Here is a 13482-nt window from a genome sequence, read left to right on the forward strand (position 1 = left end):
TGTATTTTTAAATTCAAAATAAAATAAAATTATATATTTTCTTTATTTAAATACAATCTGTTGAGATTTCAATTCGAAAGAATTTTGACTTTGGTGGAAAAGAAAATTAATAGTGAAGACAAGTGGATTTAGACACAAAATATTCAGCAATAATCAACGATTTTTCTTTTTATTATGGGAGGTGACGGTGGCTTAATTACTTCATTAATTAGCTCCTCCAAAAATTTATAGTAAAAATGACACACAACTTTTTGCTGTTTGCTAAAAGTTATATTTGAGAGTTTAGACCAAGTATTATACATAGAACTTGGTTACATAGTTTAGTGAGAATTTAATTACAAAACTTAATTATACACGGTGGTCATCTACCAAAGGAAGGAATACTTATATAGTTGTAATAATCTTTCTTCCAAATCGTGTATCTAAACAAAGTGGACTAACAAAATCCGTAGATCTGATCTTTCAAATGAGTATTGTGTGAGAACACGATTATATGCATGTGTGTGACTGTGCGTGTGCCTATGGTGTGTGTGTGTGTGTGTGTGTGTGAGACATATGTGTGTGCGTGTGTGTCTAACTATGTATGGAAGAGTTTTGATGATGACATATGGCAGAAAACGAGAGCAAAGCAGATCCCAAGAGCTGCAACAAAGATAATTGGAGCAGTAAAAAAAGAAAAATGTGAATAGAGGACTTCTAGCAAAATACCAAAATCTCATTGATCTGATTTAAAAATGTGTTAGGTGGTGTTTGTAAAAACGTTTTGAAAGTAATTATGGGCTTTTTTTTGCTCATAATTTGTTTTTAAGTGTTTTTAAAATTACTTTTTTTTTTTTTTAAAGTAAGTTGCTTTAAGTTATCATTTTCCAGAATATTTGCAAAAAGTTCCTAACTTTAAGAAATAATCACTTAAAATCAACTTAACTCACAGTTATTAACTTCTATTTTTAAATAAATATTTGCAAACACCAGCTTATTGTTCGAATGTGTTATGCAAATTGCCCAAAATAATTAAAATGCATAAAAAGTCAACGCTTGTTTTTTCAAATAAAAACATGGGTCGTGTCGGCAAGGAAATAGGGCACCTCAACTCAATCAAAATATGGACCTACAAATATGATTGTTGAAAAATACTACAAATTCCTAAAGTTAACATTGTCCTTTTTCTTTAACCAATATTTCTACTTTTATCCTATGCATTTTATGTCTCTTTCCTTTTAAAATAATATTTCTCATTATTTTTATATTATTTCCAAATAAAAACCAACTAGTAGAGTAATAGCTATGGTATTACAATTTTACTCTATTATTAATCGTATCATCTATTCAAATCGGAACCGTTATAATATTTGTCGTAAATTTGTGATTTTGATGAAAACCCTTTTATTGAAAAAAAGAAAAAAAATACTTTTTCGTGATTTTTAATCATCGAATGCATATAATAAATAGTTTTGTTTAAAGTTCTTCGCATGTCATTTTTTCAAAAATAAATATGATCGCATTTTTATTAGTTAGGATGCGTCTCTGAACAGTGCATGGTTCACGTCATTTGAAACAGATGAAATGTGAAATAGTCGAAATATGTTTTAAGAGATTAACCAATTTCGACATTTTAACTTAATTACACATACTAAATAAACTCATTTAAATAATAACTATTTTTAACTATTGAGGACCCCAAATTTGAAACCTAGAATATGAAGTAAATGATTTTTAAATAAGGGGGCAAATATTATCATTATTGCATAGTGGTTACTCTGTCCAATCAAATTCGTACTCATAATATATAGTTGAAAAAACTGAATATCTACGAATATTGGTCGAGCCAAATGAAGTCTTTTTTGAAGTGGGGTTCCATTCTTCAATAATTGAATTGTTTCATCAAATTTTGTCATATTAATTACTCACGTGCTTACCGAATTCAATACATGTATACTAATCGGGACTGAGAGAAATTATTATTTAAGTGATGTTATTAACTTATCGAGATTAATTTTGTTGTATTAAAATTTTGGTGCTTGATAATATTTTTTTCTAACAATCGTAATTACAACGGGATTGGGAAACATCGGATATTTAAAGTTGTTTTAAAATCGAATATTCATCGAATCAGAATGGACAAAATTAAAAAGTTTCACTTTTGTATTCACATGTAATATGAAATACATAATAATATCGATAAATAAGTAAATGCAGTCTTATATATGTTCCAATTCCAATTTGATATGTAACTGCAAACTGGAATTACAAAAAATCAAAATTAAAATATTGTTTCAAATAAAAAGTAAATCAAATCAAAATTGCAGAATTTAAAGATTTCATTCTAATTTTCATCCCTAAATTCGTACACATTTTAGTGCCAAGTGTCATTACTAATCATGAGTAGGGTTGATCATTATTCATTAGTGACATCTAATTTCTATATAATCTCATTTTCTTTTTGACAAAACATATTTTTTCTAAGACAAAGTTATTATTAGGTATTATTCTTATATTGAACTTAAGTCCCACTAAATATATGATCATATAATTATCGATTGTATGGACCATGATTACAAAATATTTTTCAATTTTATTGCATTTTAGAAGATTTGTGTGACAAGACATTATTATTGACTCATGACTACGAGAGATGGTGAATTATTCTTCAAGAATATAATAAACAGTTAAATCTCGATAAATTAATACAGTCCCCAATCAAATTTTATTAATTTAGTAAAATATTAATTTAACTTTATTCAGTCTAAAAGTGGACCTCTGAAAATTTAAATTGAAGGATATTTTCTTGTGAAAATTTAAGGGTATTTTGGTACTTTTCCGTCATATCCAACTTGCCAATTTCATGTTAAAAAACAGATTACTGTAGATGGAAGGTTGCACGAAGTGCTAAATTGTGACAAGACAAAAAGTTAGGTGAAGTGTTTAATTCAAGAAGAAAATGACTTTCTTCTATATTTCTCTCTTTTTTATTTTCTTTTATTGTAATGTCATTATCATCTAATTATACATTGTTTCATATAGCATTAATTAAATGGAGTGAATTGTAAAAAGAAAAATGTTATTTAAAATTACTAAAAAAAACCTCCATCTCTTATTAACATTCAAAAAAGTTGCCCGTATGATGATGCATAAAGGGAGGTTTTAATTTATGATTTACAATTGATATTTTCAGTAAAATTAAGATTTCCAATTAAATTTTGGATCTAACAATCGTGAATGTAATAATATCTAACAATTAAAATCGGATACCAACAATTGTAATGATTGACACAATACCTAATAAATGAATGTTATGACTTATAAATATTGATGATATAAGGTAAAAGTATAATGCATCTAGAGGTGAGCAAATCGAACCCATCAACCCGTTAAATTTGTCAAACTCGAGAAAAATCGTTCTGCTGGGATCGGATATTTAGATCCATCAATAAGATTGGATCTTAGACGAGTTCAAATGTTTTTTAAAAGCCGTCTTGCTCCGCTATATATATAAAACTACGTTGTTTTGTTTGTATTATGTGGTATAATAAATTAATGGTACATAAAGCATCTCTTGTATGGCAAAATTTATATCCATAACGACGAGGTCGTTTCGTTTTGTTTATCTTTTATCTATTTTATTTTAAATATTGTCTTATAAGCTTTGAATTTAGTAACTTCTTTAATAAATTTATGGTTAAAACTTGTATTAATTTTTTATTTACTCTTGACATTCATCATTGGTGTTAATGATATTGGTTTTAATTTAAAATTTTACACTTGATCATTCATTTTCATTTCTTAATAGTTTCGCATAAAACTTATATGTTATAAGAAAAACGATAAGGGATTTTGACCCGTAAAGGACTCGTAAAAAAATTACTCCTACCTAAACCTATTGAAAACTCAGAAATTTAATTCCTTCAAATCAAGAACCGTTGTTTGACTGGACGATACGTATTACATGAAGACGTTAAATGAAATTTGAAGCACAATGTACGAGAATTGGGACCCACTTGCTTTGAATATCAGATGTCTGCATAAAGACAAGTAAACTACCAAAATCCAATTTAATTATCCTCTTATAGATTTTGTGAATGGCATTACTCCACCAAATGCATCAATAATCAACACCTACAAAGACATGAAAATCACATCTAACATTATAGTGCGTTTTTATATTCTTTTTCGGGATGATTTTGTCTAAACCCGAGACCCCACCCTCGAAATAAAAAAAATTAAAACTCCAAATAAAATATAATTTTCAAATTTTTTTTTGTGTGAAATATCGTATTGTGCGCGCGCGCGTGTGAAAGATCAAATGAAACTTACTAATTAATCCTCCATGTTTTTCATGTATTCCTTGGAAAGCTTATTTTCCATGATCAGGTTTTGCTCTCTGATGAGATCGTATCCCGCTTCAAGTAAAGCATCCACAGTTTGCTGTCGTTACACGTAAAACACGAGCAACAATTAGCAGATTATATAGTACACTTAACAAGAAACTAACGAAAAAAATAATAGTAAAATTAATTAATTGCTAAATTTAATTCAATACGATACCGTTGGAGGAGTAAACACTGGAAGTTTTCCATCCTTTTGCTGTTTCAAAAGTCTGCCACCGAGATTATCGGCACCTCCAGCATCGTTCACCCACTGCCTCCCAAAAAAAATAATTAAAATCAAATAGTTAGTTGATTCTGTTTTTACGATCGAAATTGATGACATCATCAAGAAAATTAAATGAACTCCCTATTTTTCTATTTTTCAACGAAGTTGGACCTTGAAATGTATTGATATATATGTACCTTTAGGATTGAACGATCGTATGTTCTTGACCTTAGAGCACCATAAAAGTCCAATGCTGCCACGCAGAAAAAAAATGTATAAAATGAAGAAACGCAAAATGTGAAATTTCTTCGCTCGTATTCATGTGTATGAAATTTTGGAACTTTTTAATAAACAAACGTGTTGTTACCTTGATTAGGAAATTTGCGCACAATGGTAACAACCTCGTCTTTTGTGATGCCGTCTTTTTCGTACATTCTTTGGACAATATTTACAATGTCTTCTTGGGTGGGCTGCCTGTACCAGAAAATGCGATTCTAAGGCCAAATGACAACATTAAATTATTTCTTCGCGATATTCAAAAACATTAACATGGCTGTTTTAGGTTAAGGCGAAAAAGCCAAAAAAAAAAAAAAAAAAAACTCGGAGTTACCAGTAGAATTTATCCATCCTTCCATCACGAACCAACGGAGCATAAATTGTAGTAAAATCATTTCCTGTGACGATAATCGGAATCCTATTCGTAATATCCGTTTCTCTCCAAACTTGCCCTGTACTTACTCTTGTCGGATTGTCCGCTAAATTCATTAGCGTACCCACCACTATTTGGTTGTTCACCGTCATTTGAGTGTTACCTTGCTCAACCCAAAAAAAAATCATATTAATTATCAGGTATATCGAATCATACGACAGTCGAGAGTTTCAATTTGAAAAAAAAAAAAAAGAAAAAAAGACGAATTCTTCTCACCAAATCGACCGAGTCCTGCGTCAATATCATTGACCACCAAACAGCTCATTTTTCCCTATGGCCATTCAAACAAAAAAAAACGAGACTCGTTCTCAAATTACATTGCTAATAAACTAATACGGAAGATAGAGAGAAATATAATTAACAAAATAATACGAAAGCAGTAACCAAAAGATGGAAAAAGAAATGTTAGAAATCGAGAGATACATGGCAGGGAAAGTAATATGGTATCTAACTTGGTTCTGAACCACTTGAGAAGCAGTTCTGTACCGTTCACGTATCAGTTTTCCTGGTTCTCCTACACAGAGTAGAATAAATCTCGAATAATTACCACTTAGTAAATTTGTCGAAAGAAATAAGCACGATTTCCGAAATCACGTTACATACCAGCTCTTTCGGATTCCAATTCACCAGCTGACATAATAATAGGTTCGACTCCCATTGCCTGGAAAATAAGTTCGGTTTGAAAAGTTTTGCCTTGCCCTTTTCCACCCCAAACTCCTGCCACACGAAAAAATTGCAATATTATTCTCCGATTATTGATAGTATATTATATACAAAATCTTGAAACTACGGAAAAATTGTTAAAATGCTAAGTGAATATATTATCTTACGTAAGCATAGAACAAACAAGAAAAAAGTTCTATTCGAATATGCTTACCTAAAATTAACGGAACTTTGACGTTGAGATGATGCGCAATGTAGTTCTTCACAATGTGGCAAACTGCAATTGAACAAAATATAAATGTTGAAAAGGAATGGCTCAAGGCAGAATTTCGATTGTTTCGTTAGTTTTTATTGTGTGCCTGTTTTCTCGAAATTCCGTTTTATTTTCCCGAAATAAAAAGCAAAAATATACCACATCTCCTAAGATAAATCAAACATCCATGGAAAAATAAACACTCCCGATTTCCTAAATTGTAGGATAGACGAAAAGTGGAAACGAACATGCATTCCTAAAACTTATAGCAACGGAAAATTATCACTTCTTATGAGTGCATTTTCTTCGACTTGAAAACCGGTCTCTTTTACGTAGATCGAATCGAATGACCTTACCCACTTTATCCTGTCGTATCAAAAACAAAATACATAGCAAGATCAGGCCAATTACGCAAAATTCATAACAAAAAAAAAAAAAAAAAAAAAAAAAAAAAAAAAAATCAACCGATTAACACAACAATGTACCAGGAAAAGCGGCGCTATGTAATAATCGCCTTGAAGGTACTCGAAAGTCCTCGTCGCCTTCTGCCGATAATCGAACACAATATCCGCTGACCAAATAAACATAAGCCATCAAACTACATTCGATTTCCAAACTCAAGAGATAGATATAGTACAATAGTTACTCGATTACCGTCTTTGCCGAGGAAATTGCCGGTGAATAGGTCATCGATTACGCCAGCCCTAGCTCCGACGGCGATATTCATGTTGTCGGCCTCTGCGCCGAGCCTGTACAGGTAATCTTTGCCCTCGGAATCCTTCGATTCCCACGAAGATTGTTCGGAAATCTTCTTCTGCTGCTTTTCCGCTGCGTTTGAGGTTGGATTCTCATTTCTTTCGCTCTGATTGCAGCAAATTGCCGGGAAATTGGAGGGGTTTCTGTGGGTGAATTGGGGATTGTAGGGTTTTGGTGAGAATTGGGGTTTGATTAAATAAGGGGGGATTTGGAAGCAGAGTGCCATTGTTGTAATTTGGGGGGTTTTTTGGTGTTTTTTTTTTTTTTTTTTTCTTGATATTTCTATTTATTTGATTTTCATTATTGCAAGAAATTTTGGGCCTTACAATTTGGATTTCACAAAATTCATAATTCCGTTAACTTTATCTTGTGTTTTGGCGCCACACCCCATCTTCAGTCTTCACATCCAAAGGCAAAGCAATCAACTTTTCTGTAATTCGAATTGGGAAAATTACAACTTTCATCCATCAACTTTGCACAGATTTCACATTTGGTCCCCTATATTTACCAAAAAACACATTTGGTCCCTCATGTTTCAATAGGTTAATGCTTTTGGTCATTTCCGTCAATTTACCGTTAGATTTTCAGTTAAGCATTGATGGACACACTCTTGATTCCATTATTTTTAAGGGAAAATTGACGGAAATGACTAAAAGTGTTGATTTTTTGTAACATGAGGGACCAAATGTGATTTTTGTGAAATGAGGGACCAAATGTGAATTTGGTGATCACGTGAGGGACGAAAACTGTATTTTTCCCAATTCGAATTCCATAAAAAAAAAAGTCTTAACTTCACTCTGCACCCTCGAAATGTACCATTTTGTACCCGAAAAATAATTTATGGCACTTTGTATCCTCAAAACATATTTAATCGTTCAAAGTGCACCCTTGTGTATTTTCTGGCCATAATTTTCCGTTGTCGACTTATTTTATGATAGTCAACATGGTCATTTTTGTGTATTCAATTGTTTTTTCTTCGAGGTGCAAAATGCAAATGTGTTTTCAAGCATAAATGACTCTATTGACGATCAGAAAATAAGTCGATGATGGAAATTTTGGCTGAAAAATAAATTAGGGTGCAATTTGAATGATTAAACATGTTTCGAGGGTATAAAGTGTCCCAAATTATTTTTGGGTGTGCAAAGTGACAAAATAGTACATTTTAAGGGTGCAAAGTGAAATAAAAATAAATAAAAAATAAACTTTTCTATGAATCAAGTAAAAACAAAAAACAAAAATTGGTAAACATTCAATTTTTGTTTGTTTGATTGATTGTTTGGTAACCAACTTTTATTTTTACTAATCCGCTTTCAATTATTTGTTTGATTTTAGATGTGTGATGGTGGATTCATGGTTCGTCAGAACGGTGCATATCATCTAGGTTTTTTCATTTTTTCGGTTCGGATTTTCGGTTTATCGTTATTTTTGCTCACCCCTAATTACAAGTCCCAAAGTAAAGTCATATCAATTTTGTAATATATGTTAGAAATCAATAAATTTTAATCAAGAATGAAGAAATGTACACTGTTGTATGTTGTCATTGTGCCATCAGCATTGCATCAGGCTCTAACTAACAAATCGAAATTAAAATTAAAATTGATTTTTCACTTTCGGAAAAAAAAAAAAGAAAAAAAAAATTCCGAATGTGCAGATTCTGATTCGATCCATTCTATTTCTACAATAATTATATAGAAAATCATGTGAAATACACACGCGACTTACACCAACATCGATTATATTACATTGAAGATGCATGAAAGTTAAAAATTGTCGATGTTATTTACATTTTCAACCTAACCACATCGATATATGTATCGAGCACACATTAACATATTTGATATATTATTTATATTGATAGTTTGTGCTATACATAAATTCATCTCATAATTTGATGAATAATTCGAAGTGTACTATATAATAAACATTGTCGAATTTTTCGTATTATATTCTTTCACATATATATAATATACAAGCATAAATTTGTACTTGAATTAAAAAAAAAAAAAAATAACACGCAAAACATATGATAACACGTGATTAAGATTCTTAATTAGCAACACCAACTGCTAATTTTGCTCTCAAATCTTTTCTCAATATTTTGCCTGCTGGAGATTTGGGAATTACATCAATAAAGAACACACGATTTATCCTCTTGTAGAAGATCACCTGCCCCAAAATTAAAGAACACAACATTATATTTTTAGTATTAAAAAAAATCATTAATTAATTATTATAAAATCGAAAATTCATTAAAAAAAATAATAATAATAATAATTAGGTTGACCTGCTTAGAAATGAATTGCTTGACTTCATCTTCAGTGATGGTGGAACCATTTGATCTCACAACAAAAGCAACTGGCACTTCTCCAGCTTGCTCATCAATCATGCTGCAATAATTAATAATTAAAAAAATTAATAATTAAAAAAAGCAATAATTAAAAATCCATTTTTATTTTAATTATGTTAAATTTTAATCAATTTATGATTGTAACTTACGAGACAACTGCAGCATCGGAAATGTAGGGGTGGTTGAGGAGAAGGGCTTCGATTTCAGCCGGTGCAACTTGGAACCCTTTGTATTTTATTATTTCCTTTAGACGGTCAACGATGAATAACTCGTCGTCAGCGTCGATGAACCCTATGTCTCCGGTGTGCAACCACCCTTCTTTGTCGATTGTTCTCTCCGTCGATTCTCGATCGTTCAGATAACCTAGACCAATACCAATTAAGAAAGTAATTATATTTTTAAATTGTTTTTTTTTTTTGGGGAATTATGTTTAATTTTCTTTTATCATCCTTTTAGTAATTGAATGTTACAAATTATAATAGTGTGCTGAAAGGAGTAATAAGTGAGAAAACGATTGTTAGCAAAGATTAGGTTAAAAAGATCTTTCCAAAAAAAAAAAATACATATATATATTAGGTTAAAAGAAATCTAATGAGTAGGTATTTATTGCCCAAATGTGTGTCTGTGCGTCATGCTGATGTCAATCGTGGCGTCACGCTGTTGGCTGAATTCATTGTTTTTTTTTTTCAGGAATATAATATTTTTATTTAAATTAAAATTACCAAAATTGAATTGAGACGATTTATTAAAAAAAAAAATGTGTCAACACGATTAATTTGTACGAAAAACAAGCCAAATTATAACTATCATGGCGTAATTATTTGAATATAATATAGGCAAATTGATTTGTAACTTATATATATGTATGTCGAATTTAAAAAAAAAAAAAATTCGAAAAGTTATAAAGATAAATTTATTAATTACCGAATAATACATACCTTTCATAATTTGATCACCTCTGATACAAATCTCTCCGGCGTGATTCCGGCCAAGAGAAGCACCGGTTTCGGGGTCGACGATTTTCATTTCAGCGTTTCTTACGACGGTCCCGCATGCACCTGATTTTATCTCGAACGGCTCTTTCGCAAATGCCAAGCACATTGACAAAACTGGCCCTGCCTCTGTCATTCCATAGCCCTAAAATTTCATAAACACAAAATTAATTTTTATTATATTATTTATTAAACAATACAAATTATTCTCTCTCTCTCTCTCTCTCTCTCTCTCTCTATATATATATATATATATATATATATATATATATATATATATGGGTTGTAATTTATATATATAGTCATATTTTATGTGATTTGATTTTGTATCTTGATTCTTGGAAATTTCCTATGTACCAACAAAGAAATAATCGTTTTTCTTATTAATTAATTAATTTATTTATTTTCAACGCTCCAAATATTGTTGAATTAGTCCAAAAGAGTAAAGACTGCTTCTTTTATTAGGCCGATTTCTTAAACGAATTAAAAATTCAATATAGCAATTCAAAAGGGGAATAATAAAATTTCCACCCTCAAGTTTGCACTCATTTCACATTTTGTGCCACATGTTTCAAAAATTCAATATTTTTAGTCAATTTCGTCAATTTTTCGTTAGTACTAACGGAATCAAACATGTGTAGATCACTGTCTTAACTGACGGACTAATTGTAAATTGACGAAAATGACCAAAATTGTGAAATTATTGAAACATGAGGGACTAAATATGTTTTTTTTGTAAACATGATAGGACCAATTGTGAAATCAGTGCAAACTGTAATTCTCCCAATTAAAAAATGTACTAATATAAATGTGAAATCAAGTGTGTGCCCGTCATTTCCGTCGGTTTCTTCCGTTAGTACTAACGGAATCAAGTGTGTGCTCGTCATTTCCTTAACTGACGAATTAACGGTAAATTAACGGATATGACAAAAAATGTTAAAATATTGAAATATGAGGGACCAAATGTGTTTTTTGTTGACATAGGGGACCAAATGTGAAATCAGTTCAAACTCGAGGGGTGAAAATTGTAATTTTCCCAATATAAACTGATTTTCAAAAAAATAATTAAATATGGTTCTAAAAATAAATAAACAAACAATAAAATATTATTTAATTACCTGGCCAAGTTTGGCATTCGGAAACTTAACTCTGACGGCATCCTCCAGCTCCTTACCCAGCGGCGCCGCCCCAGACATCACCGTCCGTACAGACGAGAGGTCGTATTTCCCGACCAACGGACTCTTCACAATCGCCAAAACAATCGGCGGCACAAACGGCCCAATCGTCACTTTATACCTCTGAATCAGCTCCAGAAACGGTTCGATTTCGAATTTCTGCATTATCAGAATCGCCGCCCCGACCCGCAACCCGCACAGCAGAACGGAGTTCAGCGAGTATATGTGAAACAGCGGCAGAACGCAGAGCACCACATCGCCGCCGTGGATGTACAGATTCGGATTCTCGCCGTCAACCTGCTGCGCAACGCTCGTAACCAAACCCTTGTGCGTGAGCATCACCCCCTTCGGCAGCCCCGTCGTGCCGGAGGAGTACGGCAGCGCCACCACGTCGTCCGGGTTGATCTTCACCGCCGGCATTTCCCGCTCGTCCGCCGAACTCAGCTCCGAGAACGCCACACAATAGTCATCATTTGGGGGCGCGTCTGTACAAACCACCCTCACGCGCTTCTCAAGCGCGTAGTCCCTCACTTTGTCCACGTAGGACGCCTGCGTGACAATAACCTTTGCCCCCGAGGCCTTTGCTTGCTTGATGACCTCAGCAGGGGTAAAAAAGGGATTTGCCATGGTGGAAATCGCGCCTATGTACGATGCGCCTAGGAACGAAAAAACGAACTCGGGGCAGTTGGGGAGGAGCAGCATGATCGTGTCGCCTTGTTGGATTCCGAGTTTACTCAAACCCGTCGCCACTTTACGGGCGGTCAATTCGACTTCCTCGTACGTAAAAACCTCGTTCGTCGCACCGTTTATTAAACACGGCCTCGTACTGAATTTGGAGATATTCTCGAAGCAATACGAGTGTAAGGGTAGATGTTTCGGTATGTATATATCGGGTAGCTTCGATCGGAATATGATGTCATCATCTTGCTTGGCTACAATATTCTCCATTTGTGTTATTGAAATTTAGAGAGAGAGAGAAAAAATATTTGGTATCAACTTTGTTTTGGTACCTAAATTTGAAGGTTGAACATTTTGGAGTATAAATATGGGCAATGTATTGGTAAAGGTTGGTGAGGTGGGGAGGGATTTGATGGGAAATTATAGGTTGTTTTAAGGGTAGATTAGGGAATTGAGATTTTTTTAGGGTAAATTACAACCACCCCTATGTATGGTCAAATTACGAAAAATCCCTGCATGTTTTGATAATTAAAACTACCCCGTAACTATGAATATTCTTACACATCCACCCTTATGATGTCAAATTCAACATAATTTTCTAGATTCCGTGAAATGTTCTCCAGTTTGTATTCGTGTGCAAAAATGCAGTTTCTGATGCACCACAATCTAATATATATATACAAGCCAAAAAACACATTTTATGATCGTCTTGCTTCAAAATGTAGAGTTCGAATGAGATGAAACGGGTACAAAATTGAGAATATTTCATATAATCTAGAAGATTCCACTAAATTTGACACAAAAAAGGTGGACGTGTAAGAAGATTTAATAGTTGAGGAGTGGTTGTAATTATCCAAACAAGAGGGAGGTTTTCGTAATTTGATCATACCTGAGGGTGGTGGTTGTAATTTACCATTTTTTTAATTAGTGAAATTGTGGTGGGGTTGGTGAGAAAGCGTAGGTTTGGGTGGGAGAAAAGTGGGGTCCACGTAGATTAGGTAAAGATGTTATTGAAGTTGACTTTTTTGATGATGGTGTGTGTGGACTTGTTCCACGTAAGATATTACCTACTAATTAGAGCGACGGCCGTTGGACGACGACGTTTTTACCTACTACAATTCGTACGTGTTGTGTAGTATGTTGGCGTGAAATAGATCATTTTTTGTAATTTGCATGTTTCATGAGAATTATAATTTGGATTAAGTAACAACACTTTTAAGTTTGAGAGAGTGAAAATTAGAATGGAAGTTTTGAATTCAGTTGATTTTGATTTGATTATGTTTTGTTTTATAACAATTTTTTTCGTTTTAAGATCGAAA

At 32.6% G+C, this 13482-nt stretch overlaps 2 protein-coding genes across 3 annotated transcripts; both read right to left on the bottom strand.

Annotated features, from left to right (window-relative positions):
• Positions 1–3877: 3877 nt before the first annotated feature.
• Positions 3878–7373, bottom strand: LOC105975995 (P-loop containing nucleoside triphosphate hydrolases superfamily protein). 2 transcript variants are annotated; one of them, XM_013001267.2, is made up of 13 exons: positions 6870–7373; positions 6701–6786; positions 6572–6581; positions 6177–6239; positions 5903–6016; positions 5752–5813; positions 5516–5570; positions 5201–5402; positions 4958–5064; positions 4788–4843; positions 4543–4635; positions 4312–4422; positions 3878–4113 (listed from the first exon to the last, which is right to left on the bottom strand). In XM_013001267.2, exons 1-12 carry the CDS (start codon positions 7195–7197, stop codon positions 4315–4317), a joined length of 1284 nt encoding a protein of 427 aa, XP_012856721.2. In that variant the 5' UTR covers positions 7198–7373; the 3' UTR covers positions 3878–4113; positions 4312–4314. The 2 variants fall into 2 exon arrangements, with proteins under 2 accessions (XP_012856721.2, XP_088679104.1); XM_088822978.1 differs by lacking the exon at positions 6572–6581 and having other exon boundaries at positions 6691–6786.
• A 1485-nt stretch (positions 7374–8858) lies between these two features.
• Positions 8859–12562, bottom strand: LOC105975982 (4-coumarate--CoA ligase 1). The gene is made up of 5 exons (XM_013001250.2): positions 11429–12562; positions 10257–10455; positions 9468–9681; positions 9256–9358; positions 8859–9137 (listed from the first exon to the last, which is right to left on the bottom strand). The coding sequence occupies exons 1-5, from the start codon at positions 12431–12433 to the stop codon at positions 9018–9020; spliced, it is 1641 nt and encodes a 546-aa protein (XP_012856704.2). The 5' UTR covers positions 12434–12562; the 3' UTR covers positions 8859–9017.
• Positions 12563–13482: the final 920 nt, after the last annotated feature.

The sequence above is a fragment of the Erythranthe guttata genome, chromosome 9 (assembly GCF_056151865.1).
Source record: "Erythranthe guttata isolate IM_541 chromosome 9, IM_541, whole genome shotgun sequence".
NCBI classification, from domain to species: Eukaryota; Viridiplantae; Streptophyta; class Magnoliopsida; order Lamiales; family Phrymaceae; genus Erythranthe; species Erythranthe guttata.